Source organism: Phyllostomus discolor, chromosome 2 (assembly GCF_004126475.2).
Source record: "Phyllostomus discolor isolate MPI-MPIP mPhyDis1 chromosome 2, mPhyDis1.pri.v3, whole genome shotgun sequence".
NCBI classification, from domain to species: Eukaryota; Metazoa; Chordata; class Mammalia; order Chiroptera; family Phyllostomidae; genus Phyllostomus; species Phyllostomus discolor.
In genome coordinates this window covers 29,360,787-29,375,776 of record NC_040904.2, presented here as the reverse complement: position 1 = coordinate 29,375,776, position 14,990 = coordinate 29,360,787, and the positions used below count along the sequence as shown (strand labels likewise).

The window sequence follows — 14,990 nt, the reverse complement described above, 5'->3', positions numbered from 1 at the left end:
ATATTCAAAGTGGGGAAAAGCAAGGACCTACAATCAAGATAAATATACCTAGTCATTATTTAGAATCAGAAGACAGATAAAGTGTTTCTCAGACAATATCTAGCTAAAGGAGTTAATCACCATTAGATCTGTATTTCAAGACATGGTAAAGGGACTTCTTTAAAAAGAAAGGGAAATGAGTAAAAATATGAGTAATACATTGGCAATAATTATATATCTGTTAACAGTTTAAATGTAAATGGGTTAAATGATCTAATCAAAATGCAATGTGAAGATAATGTATGAAAAATGTACACTTAAAACTTATATGATCTTTTCAACCAAATAAGCAATGTCATTCTAATAAATTTAATAAAAAGAAAAAAATAACACATAGGATAACTGAATGAATAAGAAAACAAGATCTTTCTATTTGCTGTCCACCAAAGACTCACTAAAAGTAAAGAGATGAAAAAAGATATTTCATGAAAATGGAAACAAAAAAAAGTTGAGTTAATAATACTGATACCAGACAGTGTAGACTTTATAACAAAGGCTGTAAGAAGAGAAAAAGAAGGACTCGAAAATTCCACTTTTATGTATTTTTCCGAAGAATTCCCACAAAAGTATTTTGAAAAGAGATGTGCATTCATTTGTTCATTGCAATATTATTTGCAATAGCAAGATATGAGAGCAACCTAAGGGTTTATCAATAGATGAGTAGATAAAGAAATAGTTTAGATGTGCAATGAAATATGACTCATCTGTCAAAAAAGAATGGAATCTTGCCATCTACAATGACATAGATGGACCTAGACAGCATTGTGCTGAATGAAATAAGTCAGGAAAAGAAAGACAAATGCCATGTGTTCCACTGATATGTGAAGTCTAAAAAACAAAACAAACAATAAAACAGAAACAAACTCATAGATATAAAGAGGAATTTTATGATTGACAGATGGTAAACGTTGGGAGGATGGTTGAAAAAAGTGAAGGGGTCAGGAAGTACAAATTGGTAGTTACAAGATAGTCATGGGGATATAAAGTATAACATGAGAACAGTCAATAATACACATTGTAATAACTATGTATGGTGTCAGATGGTTACTAGATTTATCAGAGTGATCCCTTCATAAGATATATTAATGTCTAATCACTATGTTGTACAGCTGAAACTAATATGGGATAGCAACTGTAATTCAAAAATAAGAGAAGTATTTAGAAAAGAGTTGACAATTGGTCTTTTAGGTAGATCGAAGTATAATCATTAAATCATACTAGTTCACATAAAAGTTCAAGTTCAGTGTGCAAAATTAGAGGACCATTTTTACTTAAAACCAAATTTTTTTCAAGTAGAGTCAAAGGATTACTGAATCATACTGTTCAGGAAAAATAGTAACTTTTATCTCAACTGAAGTTCTACCTATTAATCTTAGGTAATATTGGCAACACTGGAGAGGCAGGTATAACTTTTTTATATAGGTTTTGAGGGTAGCTTCAATTTGCAATGGTGTGTGTGTAATCTTTCAAGATCCTCTTCCACAAAAGCTATAAAGCATGTTGGATCACACATACCTGATGAAATTTCTATATATAACCAATGATTTGTATTAAAGGAATATAGTCAGCCAACTATTTTTATTTCATAAAATAAACATGAAAATGAATGGAGTTATAGAAAGATCAGAGCAATGGAAGTTACAAAACAAAATATGGTGTTACCTTTCTTACCATTTCTCATCATAATCTATGGGAGAGCCTAGCATAGGTATTATTCATTGCATAACCACACTGAGCCTTTTTTTCTGTATCAAGAAAGTATAAGTTGGGGAAAAATAATAAAATAAAGTGTCTTTCAAGTCTAACAGTACCCATGATATATTGGTTTTGTAAACCTTTATATTTTCTAGTCTCTACATTTTCAATGCCCTCCTGTACACTGTGCATGGAGAAGACTATTCTGTCATTTACTACACAGTCTTAAAATGTGACAAAAAAGCATTCAGGTGAAGCTATATTTTTCAAGGAAATGATTTGTCTGCAGATTATTCCTCTGCTAACACATCAACTCTGACCTTGGAATTTATATGAGTAGGCTGGCAAGTAGGGAATTTTCTTAGTAAGGACAGGAGTAAATCACTTTTCTCTGCTGGTTGGGAAGAGTTAGATGTGAGAGAGAAAAATAAACAGCTGGTTGGGGTGGTGGTTTGGTATATTGGTTCTGGAAGAGCAGTAAACCATGTAAACATTTTTTTTTTTTAATCTGAAACACAGGTTTAACCAAGGCCTTTTTCTACCCCACCTGCTGTTCCACAAGGGTAAAGATGCAGTAAGGCTCTAAGGATAAGGCATAAAAACTTCCCTATGACTCTAAGAAATACTGAAAATATATTTTTGTGTTTTGAGTGGTTTCTCTACAACCTATACCGGATTCACAAGGCTGTTCTTCTCCCTCTCCCTGTATGTCTCTGTCTCTCTTTTCACTCCCCATTGCTGCTGGGATACTTTGAGGAAAATCATACGCATTTGTGCAGTTCAAGTTGATATCAGGTTGCCATTATTATCACTTGTCCATAACCTCTGGATCTGACAGATAAATACCTGACTTAGACACATGTGGTCTCTTCTATGATTTTATACCTGTGGTTCTGAATTTTATTTTTACAGGCTTCCAGAGCTCATGTAGCTTTCCCAGATTTCTTCAGGAATTCCACAGCAGAATGGTGGGCGGGGGAAATTGTCGATTTCTACAATACCCGAATGAAGTTCGATGGTTTGTGGATTGTAAGTGAACATTAAGTAATTTATATTCTAAGTTATTGTGTATTGATGCAAAATTCTTAATAGATTATAATAATGTCAACAAACCATTCTTTATGAAAATTAGCTCATTTGCTTTTTCCATAAAAGTTTCCTATGCAAGGGACTGTTAAATACAGTCTTACGGATTCAATTTATGTATATGAATGCTATTTTCTGAGTATTCAAGTTAAATACTTTCAACTTAATAAATGAACCCAAATAGCCCCTTTTTCTAATATTTATGTGCTTACAAATATCTATTTAATTTTCATTCAGTATAGTACACATTTCATATTCAACTCTCCATGATGTAAGAAATCATAATCTCTTATAAATTATGCAAAATTATCTCTCAATCTCTTAATTTTAGGTTTAACTTTCAAATGTTAACAAGATTCTTTTTAAAAATTTGTATCTATTTATTTTTAGAGAGAGAGGTAGGGAGGGATAAAGAGAGGGAGAGAAACATCAATGTGTGGTTGCCTCTCATTGTGTGTGGCCCTCACTGGGGACCTGACCTGTAACCCAGGCGTGTGCCCTGACCAGGAATGAAACTGGTGACCCTGAGATTCACAGGCCATGCTCAATCCACTGAGCTACATGAGTCAGGATATATTCTTAACAATAGAATTTGAGACAGCATTACAAAAGCTTACTAGAATTAAATATTTAATACAGGAGATTTTATATAGTACTTCTCTAAATTTCGGGAGGTGGCATTTCTTTGTTGATTTTTAACAGGTATGCATTAATTTACTTATTTTCTTATTAAAGAACATTTTAAAAGGTGTTGTTATGTGTAAGCTTTAAAACATTGTTTTTTTAATTAATGGGTAATACAAAGTTTAATTTTATTTTTAAAGATTTTATTTATTTTTAGACAGAGAGGAAGAGTGGGAGAAAGAGAGGAAAAAAAAATCAATGCGTGGTTGCCTCTCCATATCCCCTACCAGGGATCTGACCCACAATCCAGGCATGTGCCTTAGCTGGGAATTGAACCAGCAACCCCTTGGTTCCCAGGCCAGTGCTCAATCCAATGAGTCACACCAGCCAGAGTTGGAAGTTTATTTCATATATAAAGTTATGTACTATAATGGATCATTTTAAATATATCTCCAAGAATGATAACTTGATCCAGAAAATATAACCATTATTTCAGGTAGATAGAATAATTGTAGCTAATTTATATATTTAGAGGGTGGTCCCTTTGTATGTCGGTACTAGGACCCTGAAACGTGTGCTCACATACTCTTAGAAGTTTTTTATTTTTGTATTTGTAAGATATATGTTAGGGTTTTAAAATCCACAAACTATTGTTTTTAAAACAAGCAATTGGCATAAGGCTGGCTCCAAGGCATGAGTGTTCAAGAGAGGGCATGGGAGAATAAACATTGTTATAATTTAATTTTATGTTTAGGAAATAATCAATTTTATATGTATATGAAGGGAGACCCTCCCCAAAATGTAATTTATTTAGAAAATACTCTTTTATTCTTACATGTTTAAACCTCAGTCACTTTGAAAGTACTTTCCATTTGATGCAACACACTTACTGAACTTTTTTTCCACTGCTCAGAACAGTTTTGAACTGATACAGATGGGTTCTTAGAACACTCACCTAGTGGGGGAAGCCTGTAATACAAGGAGCCCACCCTCCAGAAGATAACTCTGTTTTTTTATTCACCCCTTATATTATATATACAGAGAAAAATGGAAAATTATGTGTTTGTTAAAAGTAGGCAAAGAATTATAAACAATTAAGGCATACTGAGCTAAAGTCTTTAGTATCATTGAGATGTAGATTTTTGCTTTTTAGAATACTGAGTAATACTTATTATTTAAATATGCTTATTGGCCCTCTTAATTAGTTATTTTGAGAATATGTGCTCTAAATTTGTTTTCTATTTATTTGTTTTTTTTAAGGATATGAATGAACCATCAAGTTTTGTAAATGGAGCAGCTGATTATAAATGCAGAAGTCAAGAGCTAAATTTTCCACCTTATATTCCAGGTACAATATTGTTGCTTTCCCTTTGATGTTATCATGTTATAAATAATTAGTTAATTAGGTTATATATCTTATGATGTAGGCAACAGGATTCACATTCTCAATTCTTACTACCCACCTACACACGGTACCACACTTCATCTACATACACTTAGGCAGGCAATAAACTTCGTAACTGTTAATAGAAAGTTAGGACAAATCCCTGAAAATAAAATGCATCTTAAACTCAGAAAAAAAATGGATCAAATATTAATGTTGTTATAGTATTTGCCTGGCTCCTAACCCCAGGGTTTTATGCACAGAATTGATTTTTTTAAATCCATTTAATCAGTATTTGTCGTCTAAGTAAACAAAGTATAAGAGACATTTAGGAGTGCATTTATTTTTTGTTTTTTCCCTAATTTACATTAATTATTATTTTTAGTATTTTGGTTTCTTTTCTTTACAGATTTTTATTTTTTTTAGAAGGAAGAGAAGGGATTATTTTTTTTAGAAGGAGGAGAAGGGAGGGAGCAAGACAGGAAGAGAAACATCAGTGTGTGGTTGCCTCTCACATTGCCCCAAATGGGGACCTGGCCTGCAACCCAGGCATGTGTCCTGACTGGGAATTGAACCACTGACCCCTTGGTTCCCAGGTTGGCACTCAATCCACTGAGCTACAATAGTCTGGGCTATATTAATTATTAGTAATATTTTTGTTACTGACTATAGTAAAATTTTTCACATATTTTTTCAATCACAATAGTAACTACAATCAATTACAACTATAGACTGTTTTTTTTTCTGTTTATAATACCATTGGCAAAGTATGCAAATGATTTAAAAATCAATAAAATTTAAAGCAAAAATTAATATTTATACTAGAAGAATATACAGTTATATTTTACACATTTTTAATGTCAGGCACTTTATAATATATTAATGTTTTTCATTGGTTTTTAGACCTTGTAAGAAGAGCTGAAGGATTACACACCAGAACTATGTGTATGGAGACCGAGCATATCCTTAGTGATGGGTCATCGGTTTTGCATTACAATGTTCACAATCTTTATGGATGGTCACAAATGAAACCTAGTCATGAGTAAGTAGTGTTCATAATTTTCCTTTCTGACTCTTTACTGTCTTTTAGATACTAGATTTAATGTTATCTAGTTTGAGAGTTCTTCATTATCGGCATTATTTTGTGGCACTTTTCTTCCCAATGTTATCTGTAACTTACTTGGTCTTTCATGACACTTAGAATTTGTGCTTTTCCTTTTGATATCTCTCTCTTTCATCTGAACCATTGCTTTGAATTTGTATCTTATTTCCAAAAGAATCTTAAACTGTGTTATCTTGTTCCCTACCATATACTCAGCTCATAGTAGGGAACACCTAACAAATAGTAAGTGCTCAATAAATAGTTTTGAATGAGTAAATGAGTAAATAATATATAACTTGATATCATTAATTAAGATATTAATAATTGGCTAAATTTGTTTTTTACATGAATTATTAGCAAATTAGAGTATGTGTGAATTATCTTAAGCTTCTCAAACTTTAATGTCCACATTAAACAAACTGTCATGTGAGGACAAAGATAATGGAACCCAGGCCATTTTTTGAGTATCAAATATTTATTAGCATTATCTATTAAAACCTTCTTCAATTAAAAAAATGTCCTATAATGTTGTATTGCCTAATGTGGTAACTACTAACTATATATTACTGTTGAACAATACACTTAGGAATGGATTTTCCAATTTTATTAATTTTAGGTATTTTTATCTATTATGTTATTACAGTTTTCCCAATTTCCTCCCTTTATCCCCCCTTTGCCCTGTCCCAAAACTGTCCAGCATCCCCACTTAGTTCATGTCCATGGGTTGTACATATAAGTTCTTTGAGTCCTCTGTTTCCTATACCATTTTTATCTTTATGTCTACTAATTATGCTTCTTATCCCCTGTACCTTTTCCCCTCATACCTTCCTTCCCCTTCCGCACTGAAATTCCTCTATGTGATTACCATTTCTGTGATTCTGTTCCTGTTCTGGTTTTTTGCTTAGTTTTTGTTTTCATTGTTTTTGTTTTCTTTCAGGTTCATTTGTTGATAGTTGTGAGTTTGTTGTCATTTCACTGTTTATATTTTTTATCTTTTTCTTAGATAAGTCCCTTTAACATTTCATATAATAAGGGCTTGGTGAAGATGAATTCTTTTAACTTGATCTTATCTGGGAAGCACTTTATCTGCCCTTCCATTTTAAGGGAAAGCTTTGCTGGATAGAGTAATCTTGGATGTAGGTCCTTGCCTTTCATGACTTTGAATACTTCTTTCCAGTCCCTTCTTGCCTGCAATAAATTTAGGCTTATTTCATAGCCCACATGGCTAGTGGACACTGTATTACACAATGCAGCTCCAGCTCACTGGCTCTTAATTATACATTGTAATCCCCTAGAGATTTCAAATAAATTCTGACTTAATCAGCCTATGGTACAGCCTAAGGAGCTGAACTTTAAAAAATTACCCAGGTGATTCTAATGAGCAGCAAAGTTTGAAAACTATCTCCCTGGTATATAACTGAAGTAGGTAAATGAATGAGAAAACATTTTGGAATAAAGAGTGTGGGTAATATTACCTCACTTACTGAAACATTTTATCCTATTTCTAGCACAAGTCTCTTTTTCAACCTTGAATAGATGAATTATTTAAGATATTATATGAATGAGTGACCACAGATTTGTTAACTAAATCCAAAAGTAGGGACACTAAGATCACACACAAGGACTAAGGAATGTCATTCTTAAGAGTAAATAAACTGGTCTTCAACAGGTCTCAATGTCTTTTATTGAGAAAAACATTTCTTTCAATCAACCCTACTGTGATGTAATAATGGAACATGGATATCCTTAGTTAACCACACTTCACTGTAAAATTACACATATTAAAAAGGACTGAAGTATTAATAATTGATTCATCATCCAGCTGGCAAAAAGTATGCATTTGAAGATGAAAGTATTTAATTTAAGGGAATATGAAAAAATGTTTTCTTCTTCAAAGGTCAGGAAATTCAACTCTGGAGCACATTATGGAATCTACCATGTTTCCTGACATGTTACAGAGTGCTTAGTAAATTTAAATAAATCCATTATTATCCTACTACAGCTACCAAAATTATGTGAATAAATTTAAGGGAAAAGTAGGTTAATTTTTAAAGAGTTGACAAAGGTATTTGGAGATGTTTAAGGTTCATTTTAACTCTTAAATAACATTATAGGAGAGATATCTTCTGAAGAACAACCTTTAATTTGTCATAATACATTTCGTTAATAATTTTAATTTCCCTCCATTCCATAATACTTTTCAGTAAAGATTTCCACCATGTTTGTTATTTAAGTTAAGCAGATTAAAGTGTTAAATGTTGAGTTAAGTATCTCAATTTATACATATTTTGAGTTATATGAGAAAAAGCAGTAGCCTCCTTCTCAAAAAATTTTAGAGATTAAATATAGTCATTACATGTTTAAAGACTTTGAAAAATGTGAAAGTGTTCTATATGTAAATTACCTTTACATTTAAGCATATGGTGAAGAGTGAAGACTTTTTATTTATCATTAGAGACAACCAAAAGTATTAAAAATGCCCTTTGTTTCTTTCAGTCATCCATATTATAACATTTTATCATTGCATTTTGTGATTCATTTGCTGTCTTTCAAACACACATATTTGACATTCAACTATCTCTTATTGTATTTTTCAGTTAGCATGAAACTTAGCATGAAAAAAGCAAACCACAGGAAGAATAGAATGAGTGTATTCAGAAACAAGAGCTAAATAATCAGCCTGTGCAATTGTAAACAGGTTTAGAGATTTTGGGATATACCATAACAAATTAAAAAGTTTCATATATATACATCATAAAAAAAACTTTCACTTTTCAATTTACTCCTTCTATTGCTATTTAAATTCCAATGTATTGAAACAAAGCTTACAATAGTAATATAGGGAGAAATTCAGTTTAAAAACTACCTAAAACTGTGTGTTCAAACTTCAGACAATTATTCAAGGAGCATATAAATAGTTACTTTATATTTTCATCTTCAACAATACCTTAAATGACTTTACTCATTGCTATTTTTTTAATAGAGAAAACATGAGAAAATCAAAATCTTTGATTCTCTGAAAGTTCTGGTTGTGTTAAATACACAAATTTTAAGTAAATGCCCAAAATTCCTGTAATAAAAATTTAAAAGGTATTTACAAAGTCAATAGATATAAATTATTTTCTCAGATATTCCTATAGACTGGGTTAGTTTACAACTTGGACAATTGCAATAAATTGCTTTTCTATGTTTAGTGTGTCTATCTGGAAAGACTAAGAGTGCCTTTTGTAGGTAGGAGAATTGTGTACTGTGGGAAGTGACTTCTTCCTAAAATTTTTAGTGAAAAATAAGACTGGTATAGATAACAACAAATAGGATCCAGCTTACCCTTTCACTAATTTGGAAGTTTTCTTAATTATAGCTGTAACTTATTTTTTTCTATTACGCTGTTGGTCACCTAAACATATACTGAACACATGTGTCTTAGATATTACTTCTTTTGTTTTTAAAGGAAGACTTTCTTTTTTTAATATTTCATTTATTTACTTTTAGAAAGGGGGGGAGGGAGGAAGAAAGAGAGGGAGAGAAACATCAATGTCTGGCTGCCTCTCACATAGCCCCCACTAGGGACCTGGCTCACCACCCAGGCATGTGCCCTGACGGGGAATTGAACTGGTAACCCTTTGGTTTGCAGCCTGTGCTCAATCCACTGAGCTATACCAGACAGGGCTTTAGACATTGCTTCTGATTAATGTGGTTGTGTTGGATATTGATATAGCTGTTATAAATCTTTTTGAAATTATAAAATTTATTTTTGTTGTATTTTTCATTACTATTTATCCCTTTATATTCTCTTCCACCTTAACCCACCCTCCTTACTCCCCCCAAATTTGTTTTAAGTCCATAAAATGTTTTTCATGAGTTAGTTTTTCACATTATCTTCTCACCAAAAGAATTTTTTAATTTGGTTATTTATTATGCTAGATACAAAAATAGAACTATTTCATCATAAAAAAAAACATTTTACACAATGCTAAACCTGAAATTGATATTACATTTTTTAAAAATCTAATGGTGGGTCAATTTGAAATGTTAAATGAAAAAGTTATTATTTCTAAAGTGTATTAACATATAATACTGAAAGCTTTCCTTTCTAAAAATAAGTCAATAAAGTATCTTTAGTTTTCAAAGAGCTTTTAAAATAAATATTGAGAAAACAATCCTGTAATAAATTTTTTTCTAAACAACACTAACCTGTATTTTCAATAATATAATGCCATCCAATCAGAGATGAGAGATATAAGTATTTAGAGAATATTTATCAATTGATTTCACCAGTAATTAAAAACAACAGACATGGGTGTGCACTATAACAAAAATGTAGAGGAGCAAGTCCTCACTGATTACATCTTCTGTGTCAAAAGCCAGTGATCTGTATGAAATAATTGTAGGGCCTTCCTTTTCCAAAGCAAACAGAAGTTAAAAAGACAACAAAACTGTCCTGAAGAAATGTGATAGTTTTTTCACACCCTTCAATAATTCCTGTATACCTGTATATGTTCAGGTAATTTTTCAAGAATCATGTTATAAACATATGTTTAATTCCATTAAATTGGTAAGATTTAGCTCTCTGCTAATGATGTAGAAATATTTTCAAAGAATTAAAACACTAAAAAACAATAACTGTAGCTTCTTTTCTATTATTATGTGTATATTTCTCTTTATTGTGTTTATAAAACCACAAAGGGTATCTTTGACAGAGAGATTCACCAGATTTGCAGAATCACAAAATGATCTTGATTATATTGATATAGAAATTGTGTTCCATTGCTTTTCATTTGTACCTAGTTTCCACATGTACAAGTATGTCTGACTGTGTGCATAAAATGTTAACAGTTGAGTTATTTTGTCTTTTTACTTTCTTAAGATGTTTTCATTCTTATCAGTAAAACACAGAGCAGTGAACATCCATGAGGTCTCTATGTGAATTTGGCTGTTTTTTTTTTAATTGTAGCTCAAGTTTTGAGTAAAATTCAAGGTCTACCTTTTACTGTATGTTTCAGAAAATATTCTCACATCAAGAATAATTTTGTTCTCAAAGTAACTATACTAAATTTTCAAATAAAATTGAGGCTGCTATGTTTCTTAATTCTTGAGAAATGTAAATTTTATAAAATTCATTCAACTAAAAAAAACAATAGACTTTTGAATTAATTTGAGATTACCTTTAGTAAACATCACTAAAATAAACACATTCTTAGATCATTTAAAATTTTTTAAAATTTTCAAATCAATAGTCTTCTTTTATATAGTCCTCTTTTATAATATACAAGTATGTTTTTATATAATTATTTTCTCTTTAAAATAAATTTTCTCCAATAATTCAAGATAGTTTTATAAATTTTCTAATATTTTAAAAATGCTTGTGTAAACTATTATAAAACCCAATAAAATACTTCTGTAAGAAAACATTAAAATTCTTTCTGTAAGCTATATTCTTCAAAGTCAATTGACAACAGAAGATAAACTGTCTTATGGTTTAATGTGCTTCTTAAAATTGAACTAAATTCATTGTGACTAAATTATTTGTAAAGTTAGATGTGTTAGAAATATTTATAAAATATGTGTAGTGATGGGATGTTAAATTATTTGTTGAGTGGTGACAAGTGATTTTCAGATAAGAAATATTCTGTGAAGGTTTACAGAAGGTATTCTTCTAATGCAAAGTTAGGTTTTTCCTTAAAAGAAAACTATTTAAAGTACTTTTTTACATGATAGATTGGGAATCAAACCAATAACCCTGTGGTTGGCAGGCCAGCACTCAATCCACTGAGCCACACCACCACACTAGACAAGGCTATTTTGAAAATAATTTATGCAGAGTTCTTCTTGATCAGAAATCTAGTAACACACATATTCAATTATTAATTTCAGCCCCTGGTAAAAATTTTTGCAAAAGACATATAGAAGAAATAAAGCCTTTAAGATTATGGTGTTTCTTGCATGTGAACACAGTGAGAGTTTGTGACAACTTTATTCTTACATAATTTTTATAATAGTTAAATAAATTTAGTTTCATTTGCAAATTAGTAAATTTAGATTATACATTTTCATTTATATTTTTAATTTCTCAATTATTTTATTATTTCAAAATATATATTCATTTCTTGATAAATATCAGGAAATATATATTATGTATAACCAATATATTAATTTTACTAATTTGATTGACTTTTTATATTTATTATCAGAAATAAAACAATGGAGATGTTTTTCTTATATGACCTTTCTAAAGAGAGACCCATGTAAAGTAGGAAATTTAAGTTAATGGATACAACAGATGGTTCAATATATCATCTTATGTCTAGTTAAAATATTTTAGTTTCCTATAATATTAATTTGAGCTATTCAGTAATTTAAAAATTTTCTACATTACTATTATATGCCTTATACTGTATTAGGTGTAAAAAGTACAAAAAAGATTAACACAAAGTCCTTAACTTCAAGAATCTCAAGAACTCATTAAAGAAGCTTTATATATAAACAAATCAGTATAAACACTTTGGCCATACTATAACAAAAAAAAAAATGATTCTATACTGTTGATAACATGTGAGTTGTAATGTCTACCTAATTAGGTACTTGAAATTTTTTCCCTGAGACTTTTCTACAATCCTTATTCATATACAATTTATTTTGAGTAAATAAAAATAAACATTTTATTTTTAATTAATAGAATAGTAAAATAATTTCCTATTTTAGATAACTCATTATATCAGAGAGAGAGAAATGCAAATAAAATAATGTAATGCACTGTTCTTGCCACTAAAACACAAAACAAGTTATTCAAGTCACTTTTCAAAGAGTGAGGGAAAACATGACATTATTTGTAAAATCCATTCTTTTAATCTGACTTTGAATAGATTCCATTCTTGTATAGAACAATTAGATTCATTTTTGAGCCCAGGAAAGCCCCATTCTATTTAAACTAGCCTGTAAAAGAAGGAATATTATAACAAATATTCTCTTCACAATAATACAAAGCTTGTGTTGACAAGTTACAATTGAGCAGGGATGGAGCAGTCAGTAGTTGGAGCCTAGACCTTTTATTAAGAGAAAACATTTAAGTAGACTAAAATGCATTCAGTCAAAAAACTCACAAATCATTAATTAGTTGATTTGATAATACCAATAGTCGACTTAATTTGTACTAATTGAACAAATAACTGCAGGCCACTTAGGTATTTCAAGCTTGTAAATGTTGGAAGAGAAAAAACATACCTTTATACTGGTGAGGCATTTATAGTATAATGAGAGAAGGCTTACATATGAAGATCCAGTTATATTATGACACAACATAGATATCATAAATCAAATTATATTTTTAATGAAGTGATTGTAAATAGAAATAGCTGAAGAAAACACCTAATGTAAAGACTTACAGATCCTTCTTCACTTACATTAGTGGATTGCGGAAGGCAACAGGCAAAAGAGGAATTGTTATTTCTCGTTCTACATACCCAACTGCCGGACGATGGGGAGGTCACTGGCTTGGGGACAACTATGCAGAATGGAGCAATTTGGACAAATCAATCATTGGTATGTGAGAATCACCACCTTTAACCTTTTTTTTTTTTTAGTTTTCTGTTAGGTATTTACTTTTTCTGGTATCTGTTCCTATACTTTATAAGTTTCTCTTGAAAATATACTTCTGGCATCACATTTTAATGACAAATACCACCATGATATAAGGCAATAGGCTAGAAAACAAGATCTGGGATGCTTTATAGAAACTAATGTTTTCCAAACAGTTTATTTTGAGAAAATAATTTTATCACATTTTGTTTCCTGGTTAGAAAGGGGGCTAGATGGGAAGGATAACACACTAAGAATAGAAATGGGAAGAAATTCTAGATTCTAAGAATCACTTATAAATGCTAAAGAATGAAATATTGAAAACCAAATTTAGAAACAGTTTTCTGGCAATGGTTAGATAAATAGTAAATAAGACATTATCATTTTAAAGGGCAAATTAATACTTTTCTGTTTACAATCTAGTCTTAAAAATGATTTACAATTGAAAATCTGGGAAATTACATGCATTCTATTTTCCTCTGAGGATTTTATTTCATAAAATGACTTATTTTGTTTCAAATGATGAAATCTATCATTAAATTATTACAGAGATAGCCTTTTATTATGAAACATGAAACCAAGAAAATCACTACACTTTCTTCTCATACTATGTCTTTATAATAATTCTGTGCTCTAAATATGTTATCTTAGAAGTGTCAAAAAAACATCCTGTCTTTTTTATAAATAACATTAACACTATAAACTTAACATGTATGAAAATTATTAAAATATATGATAGAAAATTGTGTTAATTACCTTAAAAATGTTTCATTGAACTAGAGGTTGACATTAGAAATAGAACATTTTCATGAATAAAAATACTGAAATATGAAACTACAGCTCATTAAAATTTTTCCTAATTTTTTAGGTATGATGGAATTTAGTCTCTTTGGAATATCTTATGTAAGTGATTCTATTCCTTTCATATTTATAATGTAAATATTAAGGAAAACTGAAAATTAATTAAATATAACAATGCATTTTAGACTGGAGCAGATATCTGTGGTTTCTTCAATAATTCGGAATATCAGCTCTGTGCTCGATGGATGCAACTTGGGTCATTTTATCCATACTCAAGAAATCACAATATTAAGGATACTAGGGTATGTAATTATTGCATTTACTCTCCCCCTCCCACTAAACATATGTTTTCTATTAACTTTCCCTCAATGATGTTCAGATGAATGTTTTTTACTCACTGTATATTTACTAAGAATCTCTAAGCTCATCATTTTGAGAAATTTCTGGCTTGGGTTACTCTTTATAATTTTGGGTTCAGAACTTTGATAGATTGCTTATTTACTGCTATTCTATATAATTTTGGAGTAGTTGGGGTGGGAGGGGGGAATTGCCTCTGGAACTTCTTCCAAACCAGAATGGAATAATAAAAAAGACAGCTTCATATTGAATAATTAGAAGTGAATGCCATTTGAAATACTTGTATCAATGCATGAAATAGGAAGATTTAAAAAGGCATATGTTAAA

General features: G+C 30.5%; 1 protein-coding gene across 1 annotated transcript in view; it reads left to right on the top strand.

Annotated features, from left to right (window-relative positions):
* Positions 1–14,990, top strand: part of SI (sucrase-isomaltase) — an 86,581-nt gene that overhangs the window by 58,846 nt on the left and 12,745 nt on the right. The window contains exons 34-39 of the mRNA XM_028504854.2: positions 2,647–2,763; positions 4,705–4,792; positions 5,732–5,870; positions 13,336–13,469; positions 14,374–14,408; positions 14,492–14,608. Of these exons, the coding sequence (XP_028360655.1) occupies positions 2,647–2,763; positions 4,705–4,792; positions 5,732–5,870; positions 13,336–13,469; positions 14,374–14,408; positions 14,492–14,608 (630 nt within the window). The remainder of the gene's footprint in view (positions 1–2,646; positions 2,764–4,704; positions 4,793–5,731; positions 5,871–13,335; positions 13,470–14,373; positions 14,409–14,491; positions 14,609–14,990) is intronic.